Genomic DNA, 16,497 nt, shown 5'->3' with positions numbered 1-16,497 from the left:
TTGATTTAGGCGTGTGGGTAGTTCTCCGATATATCCAACAAGCATATTTGCTATGCCTCGCCCCTTTTTTCTCATTTCTCTCTTTTCCTATTATGAACTTTGGCCTTTTTTAACAAGGCATCTGTGGCATGAAAGGAGGGGCGAAGTTCCCTACTACTGATATCAGATTCAGTTTGTATTGTTATGCAAAAGGTATGTAACTCAGTATGATGGGTTGAAAGTCCACTCTACATGAATTGCCGTGATGTTTTGGAAGCCAACATATCCGAGTAAGAAAAACAATATGGAGCCTGGTATTTGTTTTCAATCTGACGTTCATCAAGCTGAAGTCTTGTGATAGTAGTTTACCTTGAACTCTGGATTTTGACATGATTACGGAGGTCAGATTTAGTGCCATTGCTAGCCAGGGCAATCGTTCACCTCTGGCTTCAGTGTCGCTTCGGTCACGTGTGGTGACCCGAACGGTGGGTAACCACTTTCTTGTTACTCTGAATTGCTATTTATTGTTATTATTTTAGGCTGCCTGGTGCTTCCTTTGGAGATATGTCTTTGTGTGAAATGGAGGCTGGTCTTTCTTTCCAGCACCATAATAAAATTTAAAGGAAAGGCATTACCTGTTTGCTCCCAGTTGAGATCAGATCACATCTGTTTTTTACAGTCATACACAACAGAAACTGTAGTTGAGTCAAATTGATTGCTATAGGTGTATTTTTGTTCTGAATTGTCAGCTTTGGATATTATGATTATTGTAGAATTCTCAAGCACTTGGCACACCAGAGTATAGCTCACACTTCTGACCTGTCAAACTCCCACACACAAATGTAATGCTGTCTACCCACACAGAGAGAACCGTTTGTAGGAAATCATCATGAATTTCAAGTTTTCTCTAATATTGTGAATACTATTAAAATTTACCTGATTCTTTCTTCCACAGGCCTATTCCCAAGATGCCTACCTTAAGGGTCATGATGCATACAGTGGAAATGCCCGCCATATTCCGCAGCCACCCCCTATATGTTACCCTCGAGTAGACTGTAAGCCCCCGGGGATGGCCCAGGCCACTGAGACATTAGCCCCGGGGGTTGTACCATCTGATCTAGGATATCGTGTGGAGATACCAGTACCTCCCTCCCCTCCACCACCCATTCCAAAGACACAGACTGCGGTATGTGTGTGCAATGAAAGTGTTCGGACAGTGGTGTTACCTCCTGATGTTTCCATGGGCCGTATGGTTCCGGGTCATAGGGGGGACTATGGTCTAGTAGGCCCAGATCCAATGCTGATTAGAGCCAGGCCTGGTACAGTGTCTGGTGGTCGTCCGCCATACCTTCACCCTCGCAAAGCTGACATGTTCCCTTCAGGTTACCATGGTGATCATTATGCCATTCCACCTACACACTATGTGCCTGCTTCCTCCATCAACTCCCCTGCTACCCACCAGAACATTGATTGGCGGACTTACCAGACATACCGGGAATATATCGATAATAAAGGTCTTCACACTTACAGTCGGACTATTCAAGAGCGTTTAGACAGCCTGCGGACTGCATCACAAAGTGTCCATGGTGGCCCTCACTGTGGACCCCAACCTGGATGGGGCAATAAGTTACGCCGCAGAAGCACGTCTCATGAGCGGGCTTACCACGGCCCGTCTGTGCTTCCTCCACGCAGCGCTTCACAAGATAGGATGAGTGGGGCGGAGAGAGCAGCTCAAGCCAGGGACTGGCCTCCTCGTAGTGTGTCCTCTGACGGCCTCATGCGGAAGCCCCGCATTCATTCGTCAGACTATGTAGAACATGAACTAGTTTCTGCCGCACCATGGGCCGCTGTGGATAGGCCGCTGTATGGCAGAGCAGACCAGAGGAGTCGTCCTAGTAGACAGTCTCTCCCACCGCGGGCGGTCCTTTATCGTCCCCCAACAGGGTATGGTATGAACATCAGGGGTGTTGCTGGCTCCCATATGCACAGCTCCAGAACGGACATCCCACCCACTGCTGGTTTTACAGAGCGACCTCGTAATGGAGTAAACCAGGCCAAAGAGCCTCCTTCCAAAGACCAAAGTGGAACTGTTGTTGGAAATCGTATTTCTAATTCTGCATCAAACCAATCAAGAACTAGGGCTGAAACCATGCAGAACCCAGAAACTGGGAAAGAGAATCCAGTGGGATATAGGTCGGCATCTTACTCGACTCCGCCTCCTCAGCGGCCACAGGGTGGGGCATCAGCTCAGAGAACTCATTCACGGGATGTCAAGGGCTTACCGGTAAACGGGTCCAGTTCTGTAGAAGGTGTAGTCCTCCGAGAGAAGCCCCCAACAGGGAAGGGGACCCCACAACCGCTCCGCCATCCCTCATACATCCTTGCAGTGAATGACACGGATGGGTCTGAGCCGGCAGGGGGTGGTGTCTGCTGGTTGCCCAACGATGCGCGCCGGGAGATGCACATGCAGAGACTGGGGGAGCGGCTTGACTCCTCCTTCTGCTCCAGTAATCTGGACGAATCACTTGACTCCATTCCCTTCATCGGTAAGTGCACTCATTGTAACCATAGCAACGCTAACCTGGCAACATTCTTGAGCCAGCAGTAGGGATTGTTTTAGAGCTACAGCTGATATTTTTTATGTGTAGACTTTGATGTATTTTGCAATTATTTTTTTATATACAATTAATGTGATCAGTGCTTTTCTGTGTTGTAAATGCTCCTGTACCTTATGCGATCTCAAACTGTGACCTTTCATAATCACAAATCCCGACCCCATGTGTCCAGACAGAGGATTATCATAGCCAAATTTTGCTTTGTATTGTTAATCAAACTCTCAAAGCTTGATGAGTCGGGGTGATTTTGCAGGAGGTGCAATTCCAGCCAGGTCTATGAGTGTGTTTGAGAGTGACTGAAATAGAGTGAGAGTGACTGTGTGTGAGTCATGGTGTTGTTCAGGGAGGAAGTGGCCTTCCCTCGTACTCTAATGCCTGAGGATAGGTCTAGAATATTGAGTGGTAGTCGAGCTGCACTCTGTCACATTTCATCTTTGATGATTTGGTGTTTTTTGCACTAGCCTTTTGATATTAAGCATACTGTTAGTGTCTAAAATCTTTATTGCTTATTTTCCATACTGCTTACACATTTGGGTGAGAATTTTGAAAGTGAGAAGGTAAATAAATAGTGGTAGCAGTGTTAATTGTATGATATTCCCATTAGTGCTGGAGATTATATAGAAATTATATTATATTATATAGATTCCCGGCAAAAAAGTTTGAGCAACATTGTGAATATTGCAAAAATTATAATGTGCTTTTCATTTCCCCATTGAATTTCCTAAGTAGACTAATTTCACTCTCCCTCTCATGACTTCAGTAGAAAAATAGTGTTGGTAAGTTAAAACTAGAGCTGCTCGATTAATCATTAAAAGATATCGATCTCGATTTAAACACCCATGCGATCTTATTCCTAAATGACAACGATTCTGCTATGTCTATTAAACCTTTGACAAAATCACACCTGAACATTCAAATCTGTGTTGGCTGCAAGTGAAATATTTATGAGTGAGTAATTGAATCATTCCTTCAAATGGATTTATTTTAAATAATTAATTCAAATTAACGAAACATTTTTAAATAGACTGCAGCAATGAACATTTTGCCAGAACCTCTAGAAAATTGTTATTTTGTTTATTTGTCATGATATCTATTTGAATTTTTTTTTTGTGATTCTCAATTTATCCAGAATCTTGCAGATTTTCCCTCTTTTGTTAATCGTTAATTCAAAAGCGAAAGTAAAAATTCGCACGGCCGCACTGGCATTCATAACGGTGCGGAGCAGAGCGAGCGTTTTCAATTCATTCCTATGGAAGTTGAGAACGACAAAACTGCATGACAAACTCGCTTAAATAGGTGCTTAATTTCGCTTTGAAACCAAATCTTCTGCCATTGTCTTGTCAGTCAAGAGTGAGGTGAAATGGCCAAAGTGAGGTAAAATATGATGACTGCTGCTGATTTGTGCTGCGACTCTTTGTTCAGCTCATGCTGCTTTGAGCAGACACGTTCCGTTTTTAGTTGTAGTGTCTGTTCTCTAACTGAACTAAATTATTTTTATTACTATAATAAATCTAATCGACGTTGGGGGCAGTGCCGTGGTGGGCAATTGATGTAACTGGTCACACCTACTATCACAGCAAGCAAATACACAGCAAATATATACATCAACAATTAATCATACATACAGGTTGTGATTCTGAGGATCAAGTTGGTCCAAATAAAGTGGGTACTGTCATAGTATGGTAATTGTTTTAACGATGTGGTATTTGACATTATCGAGTATAGCCTATCCCTCACTCACACCCAGAGAGTGCATGTATACTCTACGTGATGTAGTCTTGTAGATTAGACTAGTGCGGGTGCACATTTAGAGTGCACGCTTTTACTGTGTGATTTAGTCTTTATTTATATCATTTAGTAGTAATAAATATCACAAGAGTGCAGTTTCTATCCAAATATCAGCATGATAACAAATGTGATAGGCTATTGATTTTATACAAGTTTAATAAACAAGAAGATAATATTAAGTGACTTACATTTTAGACACCATATTGCCTGTTTTTGCTCTCGCCAACGAAAATAGTTCAAAACAAAGCCACACACGGCGGTGTTTCCTTACTGAGGGAATCAGCTTTTTGAATGAATCAGTTGACTAGGATAGATTAAGATAGTCAAATGCTTCTTTCTTTGAATGAATCAACCATTTGAATGAATCGGTTGAATCTCAATAATTTGCTCATTAACAGTGACTTGCCTGCCACCTACTGGCGGTATCTTTTCTTGTTTTAAATAATTTTAAATATCAGTCTGAGACTGGAATTCCTGACGACTCATTCAGGTGGTTCAGAGTTGATTCTTTCTTTTGGGAGACAATAGCTAAGTTAAAATGCCTGGCAAGATAAAATTTGCAAGATAACGTCTATATAGCAGTAATAAATAGTATGTGTATTTTCTTAATTTCTCTAGTACCGACAGCAGAACCGGTAATGGAGCTTATTGATACTGCTGTCTTTCATAATTTAGCCCCCGGGGCCTGTTTAATACCAGGTTTCGGTACCCATCCCTAGCCGGCGCCTCTGGGTTAAAGGGTTAATTCTCCAAAAAATGTAAGACTCACCCAAAAATTGAGCGGTTTAGTCCACATTTGGAAGAGACACGATCGCTTTAATTGATGAACAGATTGAATTTAGGCTTTTATTCACATATAGAATTGATCAGCGAACATAAACAACAATAACAAGTTCAACAATACATGCTTGACACGCAAGAATAAACCTTATTGGTTCTTGAGGAAGCTCAAACGTACTGCGTAACACACAAGAATGAACATCATTGGTTCTCACACGTCAAGCAAGCTTGAGTTTCCATTTACCATAACTTATATGTGAATTGAATGTTTTTGTGAATAAAAGCCTAAATTAAATCTGTTCAGCGTATAAAGCGATCGTGTCTCTTCAGAAAAACTAGACTTATCGACTCAATTCATATGGATTAGCTTTACGATTCTTTTTTTGAATTTTTTGAATGAAATCATTTTTGGCTGAACTATCCCATTAAGTTAAACGTCATGCAGTAAGCGCAGTTCTAGCTTCCACACTACGCACTTGGAGATGTGCATAATAATCACGCACATTTATCTAGTTTAAAGTTGCCATGTATAGTGGCAAACGTTAGGCTTAATAGCCTTAATGTTTCAAATTAGTCATATTTAAGGTTGATGAATGATAGGCAAACTTTTGGATTTCCTTTTCGACATATTGTAATTACCACATGGACCAGCTGTGTTAACAATCTGTCCACCATGGACTACGTGACTTCCTATGGAGTTAAAAACGGGAGTTTTTTTTAACTAATTAAAATTTTGTCAGCTAAGCCTCTTATCATCGACTATTATGGGGGCAGCCCTATAGTGATAAAGTTTGTTAAATCAGTTTTGGATAGAAATGCATGGTTGGGCATGAGTGTATGCAGTATATTTTAGTTTATTTATTAGTTTATATTTTTATTTTAGGTTTAGTTTTTTCGATTTTGAGATACTTTGTCCTGTCTTAACTCAGTGTGTACAGATAACTAAGTCACTCCTCTGCTGGTTGACTTGCCGAAGAGTTGTAAACACTATGACCCTGTGGCATTTCAACACATTGCTCAGTTTGTTTGACTTCTTGATCAACCACTGGCATGGCAAGGCCCAAACCTCAGATTCTTCATTATAAGTTGCTTTGGATAAAAGTATCTGTTAAAGGAATGTAGAGGATGGTTGCCACCTATTTCATCCACAAAAAAAAAAAAAAGAAAAACCTGCCTACCATCCCATTAAATGAAGCTAGGTGATTGCTGATAGCATTAAGGTTCTTGTGTCTTGGAGTGAAGCGATCTGTAGGCTATGCTAGAGTTCTTCGGCTAGGCATGAAGAGTGTTTTGCATACCTTCCCCTTGGCCCTCTTTGAGACGCTGGAGGATGCAGGAACTAGGGCAGTTACTTTAATTTTAGCTGCTCCAGCCCTCTGGCAGCACAGAACAGCTTTGTACTCCAACCTTTTTTGGCTGAGACCTGCAGAGAAGCTCAAAAGTTTTCAGTGCTCTCAAAAACAGGACATGTCAAATTGTAAGATGAATAAAACTGTCCTCGTTCCTAGAAAAAGTTTATGCAGCAGGGTCTCTGCATTAACGCTTGTCTGGGACAAGTGGATTTTTTTGAAGGGGCAAGTGAAAGAGAATTTTACTTGCCCTACCGGTCAAGTAGCCTGATTAAAACTAACCAAAATGCGAGAATGATTCTGATTGTATTACATTTAGTGTAAGTGGCGATTAATAGTGGAAAATAGTAAGTATCAATGTATTGACGGTAACAAGGATGTGCTGTTGAGGCTCGTGCAGCCTCTCGAGGAGAAATCTAAAAAACAAATGAGACTCTGTTAACATGATACTGTGGTTTTTATATTTATATATATTTATGTGACATATGATACAGTTATGCAACATCACATGACCAAGACTGCTGTTTTTCTGAATACCATCACGCTTGAAAACACTGATTTCATACAACAGTTCAATAAACAAGTGGTTTAATATTAAGGCACTTACATTTTTGACACAATATCGACACTTTTTGTTCTATTTCAGCAGCGAAAATAGTTCCAAACAAAGATCACAGCAGAACCATAGCGCATCTCACAGCAACACTGTGTTTGATTACTTAATGATTCAGCATTATATTTATATATAAATATAAATTTATATATAAACTTATTTGTTATATAACCCCCCCCCCCCCCCCCCCAATATTTGTATATTCAAAAAATATTTAAAACAATCTCATTACATTGTTTAATACTGTTGTGATTTTCAGTGTAAATTATTTAATTTGGTGACAGCCCTATAGTGTCTTAATATTCTAATTGAATTTATTGATCAAAATTAGGAATTTGAAAAGAAAGATGAAGCATACATTTAATATGATTAGGAAAAAATGCCCCTTTTGAAGGTAAAAAAATATTACCTCGGGGTAAATATCACATATGCAGATTTGAATATGTCAAAGCTGATAGAGCACTGATGAGAATATGGCTTCAGAATAAATTATATTTACACCACATTTGCAAAAGCACATGACAAGGCTTAATGTCGAGCCCTGATGCAGACTTCTTACTTGCAATGAAATCAAGACATGCACTACAGCCTTGCCATTTTTAAAGCACCTTAAAAGCTGATTTCTGTGGTATGTTATATATGAAATTTTTATAAAGTATCAAACAATATCAATTAAGTTTGGGTCATTCCTTGTTTGGTCAGACTCAGGCACTTTTTTTATTTACCCAATGGCAAGAAAAATGAACAATGAAAAGAATTAAAGTTAGTTGGCTAATGTGAGGGTGTCTGCTTGAAGTTAGTTTTAGTTTATCATTATCATACCAAATTGAAAAGATATTGCAATATGACATTAAAAAGGGGATATTATGACAGACCAGTAACCAGTTATCTTTCAACTTTGTGGTTGTCACCATTTTCTCCATCACCAAGGAAAGCTGGCAACTCACTCCAAAATGTTACAGGTGTTTCTATAAATTTTTTTCTTTCTTTAATCAAAAACTTTCACACACAAAACAAACAAACAAACAAATGTATTAGGCTTTAATTAGTAATTAATTTACCCCATGTTAACTTAAAAAAAAATATATACTTGTTTGTGGTCAAACTAATGATTTCTCTCTTTTAAAATTGTTTAATATTTTGAGCCATATGTGATGGGGGCATGAATATGTACTGCATAGTAGGACACATTTAATCTTGATCTTTTATTCATTGTTGGAGCTTTTTTTTGCTCTCTTTGGCATGTATGTTCATAAATGTACACACAGAGGCTTGCACAGTTATTTTATTCACATGTTTACTGCTCTGTAACTATGTTTACAGATGAGCCAGCCAGCCCTAGTGTAGACCATGATGGCAGCCACATTCCTGCATCGGCTGTGATCTCTGGAGCTCAGGCTGTAATCTCTGACAGCCCAAGCCCTACCACCCCTAGTCCCCTCATGCGCCGGCAACTGTCTCATGACCAAGGTAAGAAATTCTGTGTAGATTTCAATTTATTTGAACAATTATTGCCATCTAACAGCACCATATGAATGGCACAGGGAACATTTTGTTGAACATGTTGCTGATGTTGTATTTTTTTTGTCTACATCTATTCAGAATCTCTCAGAAATGCCATTCTGGAATCAGGAACCAAAACAGAGCGCTCAAAATCATACGATGAGGGTCTGGACAACTACCGGGAGGAAGGACGTGGGTAAGTGTCTTCTAAAAGCGCCGGATCATAAATTTGGAGGTTCCCAATACTGTAGTTGTGAATAATTGTTTGGCCTAACATATTCATTCATTTTCACAGACGATCCAGCAAACCGAGTCTAAGTGTTTTCAGGAAGGTGAGAGAAGCACTTAAAAATCTCCCTCATAAAGAGCAGCTTTTTTTAAACCAGAATGCTGAATACAAATAACGGTGATGTTGGCTTTGCTCCAAAACCTAGTGAGATGCCTATGTAGAGAGCATTTTAAAGCTGTGCATAAAGTTAAATCTAATATACAGTCTTTAAGCCAAATTTAAGACTATATCGCATGTCTCCTTTGTGGAGACAAACTGCATTTTGACAAAAGTCCATCCAAGATGAACAAAGAATCAGACCCATTAAAGTAATGGTGCTAGAGTCTCAGCGATTGTGTGCAGTCCATAGGCTTGTCATCGTAGGGTTGGGTGCAGTGGCGACAATTCACCAAAAGCCAAGGTATGGCGAACTCTGATGACATCATCAAATCTTACTCCCTCGACGTGACATTAAGCGTGTGTGTGTGTGTGTGTGTGTGTGTGTGCGTGTGTGTGTGTGTGTGGTTCGTCCAAAGATGGATCACATATAGCTTTGTTCAATAACAGCAAATTAGACAGTTATAGACCACTGTTATAAGAATGAAGTACTTCACACAACTTTTTCCAGCACATCAAAGTTCAAAAGTCTGAATATTATCCGATTTAAATGTTATTTTTAACGTAATGACCCCACCCAAAAAAAAAAAACTAAAGGTTCCATTTTAGTTTGGGGTAGCCTAAGAAGGGAGTTGCCTGTGTATTGATCACAAGCAACTCACCAGGTTTTGGAATAAGGGCAAAAATAAGGAATATTTAACCAATACTTATACTAATACTGTTCTGGTTTTATAGGCACTTGATGGCCATAAATCTGATGACTCCAGCTCCAGAAGGGACTCCTCCACTGAGATCTTCAGTGATTCCACCAAGGAGGGTTGGGTGCATTTCCGACAGCTCAACACAGAGAAGGGCAAGGTGTGAAAAGTATCTCTGTCTCTTTCACTGTTGAATTTTCGATAGTGCCAAATACATTCAAGAGCATATCGAATGGAATGATGATAGTTTTACTGTGATTGTTTTAAATTACTGATCATAACCAGTTTTTACATTTGTTCCTATCTATAGCGAGTAGGAGGTGGTATGCGGCCATGGAAACAGATGTATTCAGTGCTGCGTGGACACTCCCTCTACCTCTATAAGGACAAAAAGGAGGGGCTTGCTCATGTCAACTCCCAACTGGAGGACGAGCCTCAATCAATCAGCATCAAGGCCTGCTTGATTGACATCTCCTACAGTGATACAAAGCGCAAGAATGTCCTACGGTTAACGACTTCAGACTGCGAGTATCTGTTTCAGGCAGAGGGCCGAGAGGACATGCTGTCCTGGATAAGAGTCATTCAAGAAAACAGCAACCTGGACGAGGAGGTTTGTTGACAATGATAGCGTGGTCTCTTGGCTACCTTCACACTGCAGCTGCATTGGCGAGGTCTTGTGTGAGAGGGTTAAGAGATACCCACAAAACTCTTTTTTTATTGGTCATAACTTCTGTAGAGAAATAACGCAGACACTGAACAAGGATGACACTTTCTAGTGCGCATGTGTCGAGCACCTGTGTTTGTCTATCTATGCTGTCAAATGGAGTACAGTATACTTTAAAGCCAGGCATTTGCTGTAAACATACGCTGTGTTTTTTAGTATTTGCGTCAAAACTGAGGTAAATTTTGTACTTTAGACATTAATTTATGGAGTGACACCTCTATTATGTGTAAGACAAAGTGTGTGTCTGTTGCAACCACTTGATTATTTTTTTTAAACTTCCAAAGAGATGGTCAAGTGTGCAGTTCCAAAGCTGAATAAAAACCTTCAGGGCTGATTATAAAGGGGTCAACAAATTAATATAAAAACTCACAATGGCCACATTTTTATATTTCTCATGAGAAAAATCTCATCTAAACATGTCAAGCTTGGATGTTTTATGAAGAGTATTGCCTGTTGTCATCTTTGCTAATGGCCATTTGGTTGTGGGCACACCAATTTTTGAGCCAGTCACTTGAGCCATAACTGCCATGTTACTAATTACTGTAACTGCAGGAAAATGACAACCTGACAAAGCTGGATTGGCTGTGGCAAATTGGCCTTCTAGTGACTCCTGCTGATGCATGAGCTGTGACGTCAAAGGCAGCAGGCAGGGAAAAATCTAGTTTATGCTTCTAAGTGGTCCACTGGCAAAGCATCTGCTGTATGCAGTCAAATATTTGTTATCCGTACTTTACTTGCAATTTATTTGATCAGAATACACAGCTACTTTTGAATTACCGTACATGGAGAAAGCTGCTTTTTGCCTACATAATTGTGTAGTTACAGCATCTACCAGCAGGGGATAACAGGATCATGCTAACCACTCAATCCTTGACCCTTTCAGAACATTGTCTGAATACACATTTAAAAAGTCATGATCCTCCTTACAAAAAAATGAGTGGAACATCATAGCTGATTAATATCATCATGTGAAGTCTGTGGCCCATGTCTGCCCCCTCTGAGCTGACTGCACAAACATTGTAGTATTGCATAACTTTGTCAGCATTTCCTAATACAAAACCATGTGAAAACCAGCTAAAAGCTAACAAAACAGAGCTTTGTCATCTGCTGAAATCAGTGTTGAGATGAAATTCTTTATTAAAGGTGTGAGTATTATGGGTAGGCTTTTTGTTGATATTCTCTTTCTGTGTTTGCTAGAGGAACTGGTTTTCTTTAATGCTCACAATCAGATTTGTGTTGCTGTACTCAGACTGAGGTTTGCATGTTACCACAGAGTTAATGATTCTTTGTCTTGTATTTTCAGAACGCTGCCGTAACCAGCACTGATTTGATCAACAGAAAGCTTAAGGAGTATATATCCATGAGGTAAAGAACATTTCCTAGAAACCAGCATGTTTGCTCAGCCATATTGGCCCCTTTCCAAATCCTAGTGAGCTGCCTCACTGTCTAGATTGGCAGCATCCTGACAGAAATGTAACCTGAAGTTGAAACAAAGCTCTGTCAGCTGTCACTCACACACACACACACACACATACACACACACACACTCAAAAAGCATGCCCACCCACAAGACTTGGCTAGCACTCATAGTTAGTTGAGATAGTTGTAGTTTAGCTACGACTAATTATGTTGCTACTAGGGCTGCATGATTATTTGCAATAAAACTGAAATTGCGACATGGTTTAGTGCAATTTATGAAATCACAAAGGCTGTAATTTAAATCAATAAATAATCGCCCTGCATTCCTCATAGTGAAGCGTGGCACCGTGATCTTTTACACACAAGCAGCTCATGATCCTGTGATTTTAGTGTCTTAGAGTGAATCGGCTCACAGTAAATTCTGCTCCACACAAACTCCATCTCTGCATCTGCTCGTAGTTTGGGTCGCTTATAGTGTGCATTTGGGAACGCAACAGGCACTAACTATCTTCCCAAACTTGTAATGAGAAGCACATATAATCCTAAAAGCATTAAGGGCTCCCCAAGGTTTCCGAAGGGAGTAAAAGCTTGATGGTTTCATGTTTGAAAATGAAGAAATTAAGTCAGTCATAAATATTAGTATTGTAATTTTAGTTTTACTGTTAAATAAAATAGTTTTTACTATAGTATTTTTGTACTTTTTTTCTTTTTTTTTGCGTTGAAAGCCTGTCTGTGATGGTTAAAAATATTGCCTTGGTAGTCAATTCACTAGATTATGGGACAGAGTCTAGGTCTTTTTTAAAACATTCCTTTATCTTACCTCTTCACATATGTGTTGACATGAGCTTGCCTTATGATCAGTGTCCTATAATATGTGTGTATTTGTTACAGTGCACCCATCAGTAAGACCGAGCCGTCACCCAAGACCTCACGACAGTCTCTGAGCATTAGACACACTCTGCTGGGTGGCAGCAGTAAGAGTCAGAGCCCCTACTCGCCCAGAAACGAACAGGAGAGGAGCAAAGGTAACACGTGGCATTGTGAAATGACACTGAAACCCATTGAATGTGCTTTGATCTCAGTGAAATGTTGATGTCAGCGATATGTCTCAGATGACTCCAGTCCTCCGAGAGATAAAGCCGCTTGGAGGAGAGGAATTCCAGGCCTGAAGAAGAAGCCTCAAGATAAGAGACCCGCTGCTGGCGTCACGTTTGGAATGCGACTGGATAATTGCCCCCCTGCACAAAACAACAGAGTAAGAGATGCCAGATATTGCAAATGTGGTTCTGCGTCAAGCAGATTAAACTATTACTGGTGAAGCTCAGGCAAACATGTCAAGGTTACATTTCACTTTCTAAAGCAAATGGGGGGAGGGGGGAAGAAATTGTATTTTTGCATAAAGTAAAAGAAATTTGGCCGCACTGCACCATCGCCCGGAGATGTCTCAGGTACATCTATTTTAGAACAAATTTTTACATTGACATTGCTAGTATATTTCCCCCTCTAACGATCAATACAATATATCTGAATATCTTACAATTAAATCTTTTTCACATTACAGTATTGAGGAGGGGTTTTTCTTTAGTAAATAGGCTTAATTGTCATAAAATTAAGGTCATCATGGGAAAACAATAAATAGGTTTAATTTTCTTAATGCAAAATGTTATTTCCTGGGGTTTTTTTTTTTCTTTCTTTTGACTTTAGGGTGAAATATGGTCGACCTTTTTGACAATTTGTAAGATTATATGATGTTAAAAATAACACTAATTTCTGTCTGTGTTATAGTTTGTACCTTTGATCGTGGAGGTGTGTTGTAAGCTGGTGGAGGAGAGAGGGCTAGAGTACACAGGGATTTATAGAGTCCCTGGAAACAACGCTGCCATCTCGAGCATGCAGGAGGAGCTAGACACTAAAGGCATGACAGACATTGATATCCAGGATGACGTGAGTGAACACTTTGCCTTGTGTGATAATCATATATGAGCTGTGGTACCATAAAGGCAGACCTGATCTATATGCTTTTATTTTGTTCAGCAGAAGTGGCGAGACCTCAATGTGATCAGCAGTTTGCTAAAGTCCTTTTTCAGGAAACTTCCTGAGCCTCTGTTTACTAATGGTGAGACCCGTGATCGCATAGAAAAGATGATTCTTCCAGCTTTATACAAAACACATGGAAAACTGCACTCTCTAATAGAGAGAAACTTTGATCTAAACCCTATTTTCTCCACTTGTGGAGGAAGCACTCCTCCTAGAGGATGAGAGTAGTCAGTTTATAGGGTCATGGAAAACATGAAAATATCTAGGATTTTTTTTTAAATCTTTGCAGGCCTGAAAAAATTGTATATATTATAAAATATTTTTAAAAAGTCAGTAAATGTTGTTTAAAAATGTTAAGTAATACGTTCTATAGTAAATCTTTTTTTATTTTTTTTTTATTTTTTGCATATTCAGCAGAAATATTTCTTTGCTATAGTAACTTTTTGAATTTGGGATCCTGATAGACTTCAGGAGTGTTCTAATGATGCCTGTTTTGCTCTGATCATAGAAAAATATTCCAACTTTATTGATGCCAATCGAATGGAGGACCCTGTTGAGCGGTTGAAAGCACTGAAGAGACTGGTACACATTATATGAAGACTGCTGTTGATTTACTAAATACTGATGTTTACTGGATTGGAGGAATAGAATTCCTGTACTCAGCAATAAAATCCTCAACAGAATGAAATGAATCATATTTACTGTGTTTATTCCTCCCAGATACATGAATTACCAGACCATCATTATGAAACGCTCAAGTTCCTCTCTGGACATCTCAAAACTGTCTCTGAAAACTGTGAGAAAAACAAGGTATGAGCTTGGCAGATGTTCAGTTAATTTACCCTGTTTAGGTGTATTGAACAACCTGTGACAAGAAATGCTAAATTAAAACGAAACCTTAAGCCGGTTTTGTGTTTAATATTACTTCAGTGTAAATTATCGCTTTCATAAAAGTTAAACATTAAATTATATAATTCTTAACAGATCATTAAAACTGCAGTGCTGTCACAGCTTGTCTGAAGAACCCGGAAGCACAGATGCTTGTTGTGTGATGTCAATAATTTCTCCTGTAGATAGAAAAGAAAGGAATTGAAAGCTTTCTTTATGGAAGCTTTTTTTTTTGTATTTAATTAGATGGAGCCACGTAACTTGGCCATCGTGTTTGGCCCAACCCTTGTCAGAACCTCTGAAGACAACATGACGCACATGGTCACGCACATGCCTGATCAGTACAAGATCGTTGAGACTCTCATTCAGCAAGTAAGACCATTTTCCTTTCATCTCTATAAATTGATGTCTGAATTCTGCTGAACTTTGTCTGATATTCTCTTCTACAGTATGATTGGTTCTTCACAGAGGATGGAGATGAAGAGCCAACGGTGAGTATGTAGCTTCCTGCCATTCTCCTCTTGAGTGGATTTCTCAGCCCTAAACAAGCATCTCCTTGCAATCCCTTCCAAAATCCAGTAATTGAGACTTGGCTCAGTATAACTGTTGAGTCTCTGAGGTAACACTGGTCAGGAAAACGAAGAGTCATCCTCAACATTTTCTCAGTTTCCTTATGGTCCCATTTCCACCTGGTATTAACATCTGTATTGAAACAAGTCCATTGTTTCTTGAAATCCCCTCAGTGCATTCAGATGTTTTTAGGGACTTAAATGGCCACATTCATCCCAGACAACATTAAAGGACTGCCTTCTCTCTTACGAGGGCAGATTTTTAATTTTTCAGACCCTAAGCAGAGTTCAGACCTGATGCATTATTTCATTTTCTACAGAACAAAAGCTGCATTACAGGTACATCTGATACTAGGGTGTGAGGCAAGTGCGAAGCTTACTTTAATAAGGCTTTCATGCAGCTTTGCATCTTTATGCAGAATCGAAGAGAGCCACTTTAACTCATAGCGGACAGTGCACAGGTCGTACACTCATAGCATACAGTGCTTCTTCTTTAAATGGCTGTGGTACTGGTCCTTGAGTGAAATCCACTGCTACTAAATACAAACTTGCTTTGTCTTTTCAAAAAGCTGAATACAAGATCAACAAAGAACTAATAAACTAACCAATTCCACTACTTTCTGCTCTTCACTTTCATGCAGTAACAGACTGTAAACCTACAAGAAATTGACAGAATTTATTTTAAGTCTTGATTTGCTGGGGAAAAGAACACACAGATTTATTGTCACTTGTGGACCCACTAAGGCCCCAAGCATTTGCATGGTTTACATGGCGGTTGAAGCTGCCACTGCTCACGAAACGCATAATCTTTGCATTGAGAACAATGTTTCAAATCGGTTTTATAAGAAAATGTTTGTCTGTTTAGCAAAGCTCATACATGCACATGCTTAAGACTGCACTTACTGTTTTCGACATTCAGTGACATGAATTTGTACCTCTCGTTCCTTGTGTATGTCAGACCACCGTGGAGCATGAGAGCACTGTTCAGTCTCAGCCTGTGCCCAACATTGACCATCTGCTCACCAACATTGGCCGCACTGCTCCATCGCCCGGAGACGTCTCAGGTAATCTTGCCTTTATAGTCCAACAGTTCCAGGCCAGGGATATGAGTTTAGAAGAATGGATATTATTTCAAACCAAATTGAAACAT

General features: G+C 39.6%; 1 protein-coding gene across 2 annotated transcripts in view; it reads left to right on the top strand.

The window, feature by feature from the left end:
• The window catches only part of arhgap21b (Rho GTPase activating protein 21b), a 55,427-nt gene that overhangs the window by 33,338 nt on the left and 5,592 nt on the right, over window positions 1-16,497 (top strand). For both annotated transcript variants that reach the window (XM_079876360.1, XM_079876361.1), the window contains 16 exons: window positions 935-2,525; window positions 8,448-8,594; window positions 8,727-8,823; window positions 8,923-8,959; window positions 9,748-9,870; window positions 10,021-10,320; window positions 11,738-11,799; window positions 12,745-12,878; window positions 12,966-13,108; window positions 13,639-13,797; window positions 13,891-13,969; window positions 14,399-14,472; window positions 14,611-14,700; window positions 15,025-15,150; window positions 15,228-15,269; window positions 16,306-16,411. In XM_079876360.1, coding sequence (XP_079732486.1) covers window positions 935-2,525; window positions 8,448-8,594; window positions 8,727-8,823; window positions 8,923-8,959; window positions 9,748-9,870; window positions 10,021-10,320; window positions 11,738-11,799; window positions 12,745-12,878; window positions 12,966-13,108; window positions 13,639-13,797; window positions 13,891-13,969; window positions 14,399-14,472; window positions 14,611-14,700; window positions 15,025-15,150; window positions 15,228-15,269; window positions 16,306-16,411 — 3,310 coding nt within the window. The remainder of the gene's footprint in view (window positions 1-934; window positions 2,526-8,447; window positions 8,595-8,726; window positions 8,824-8,922; window positions 8,960-9,747; window positions 9,871-10,020; window positions 10,321-11,737; window positions 11,800-12,744; window positions 12,879-12,965; window positions 13,109-13,638; window positions 13,798-13,890; window positions 13,970-14,398; window positions 14,473-14,610; window positions 14,701-15,024; window positions 15,151-15,227; window positions 15,270-16,305; window positions 16,412-16,497) is intronic.

Source organism: Squalius cephalus, assembly GCF_949319135.1.
Source record: "Squalius cephalus genome assembly, chromosome: 7".
Taxonomy (NCBI): domain Eukaryota; kingdom Metazoa; phylum Chordata; class Actinopteri; order Cypriniformes; family Leuciscidae; genus Squalius; species Squalius cephalus.
The sequence above is the reverse complement of the archived record's forward strand: the minus strand, read 5'-3'. Positions and strand labels throughout refer to the sequence as shown.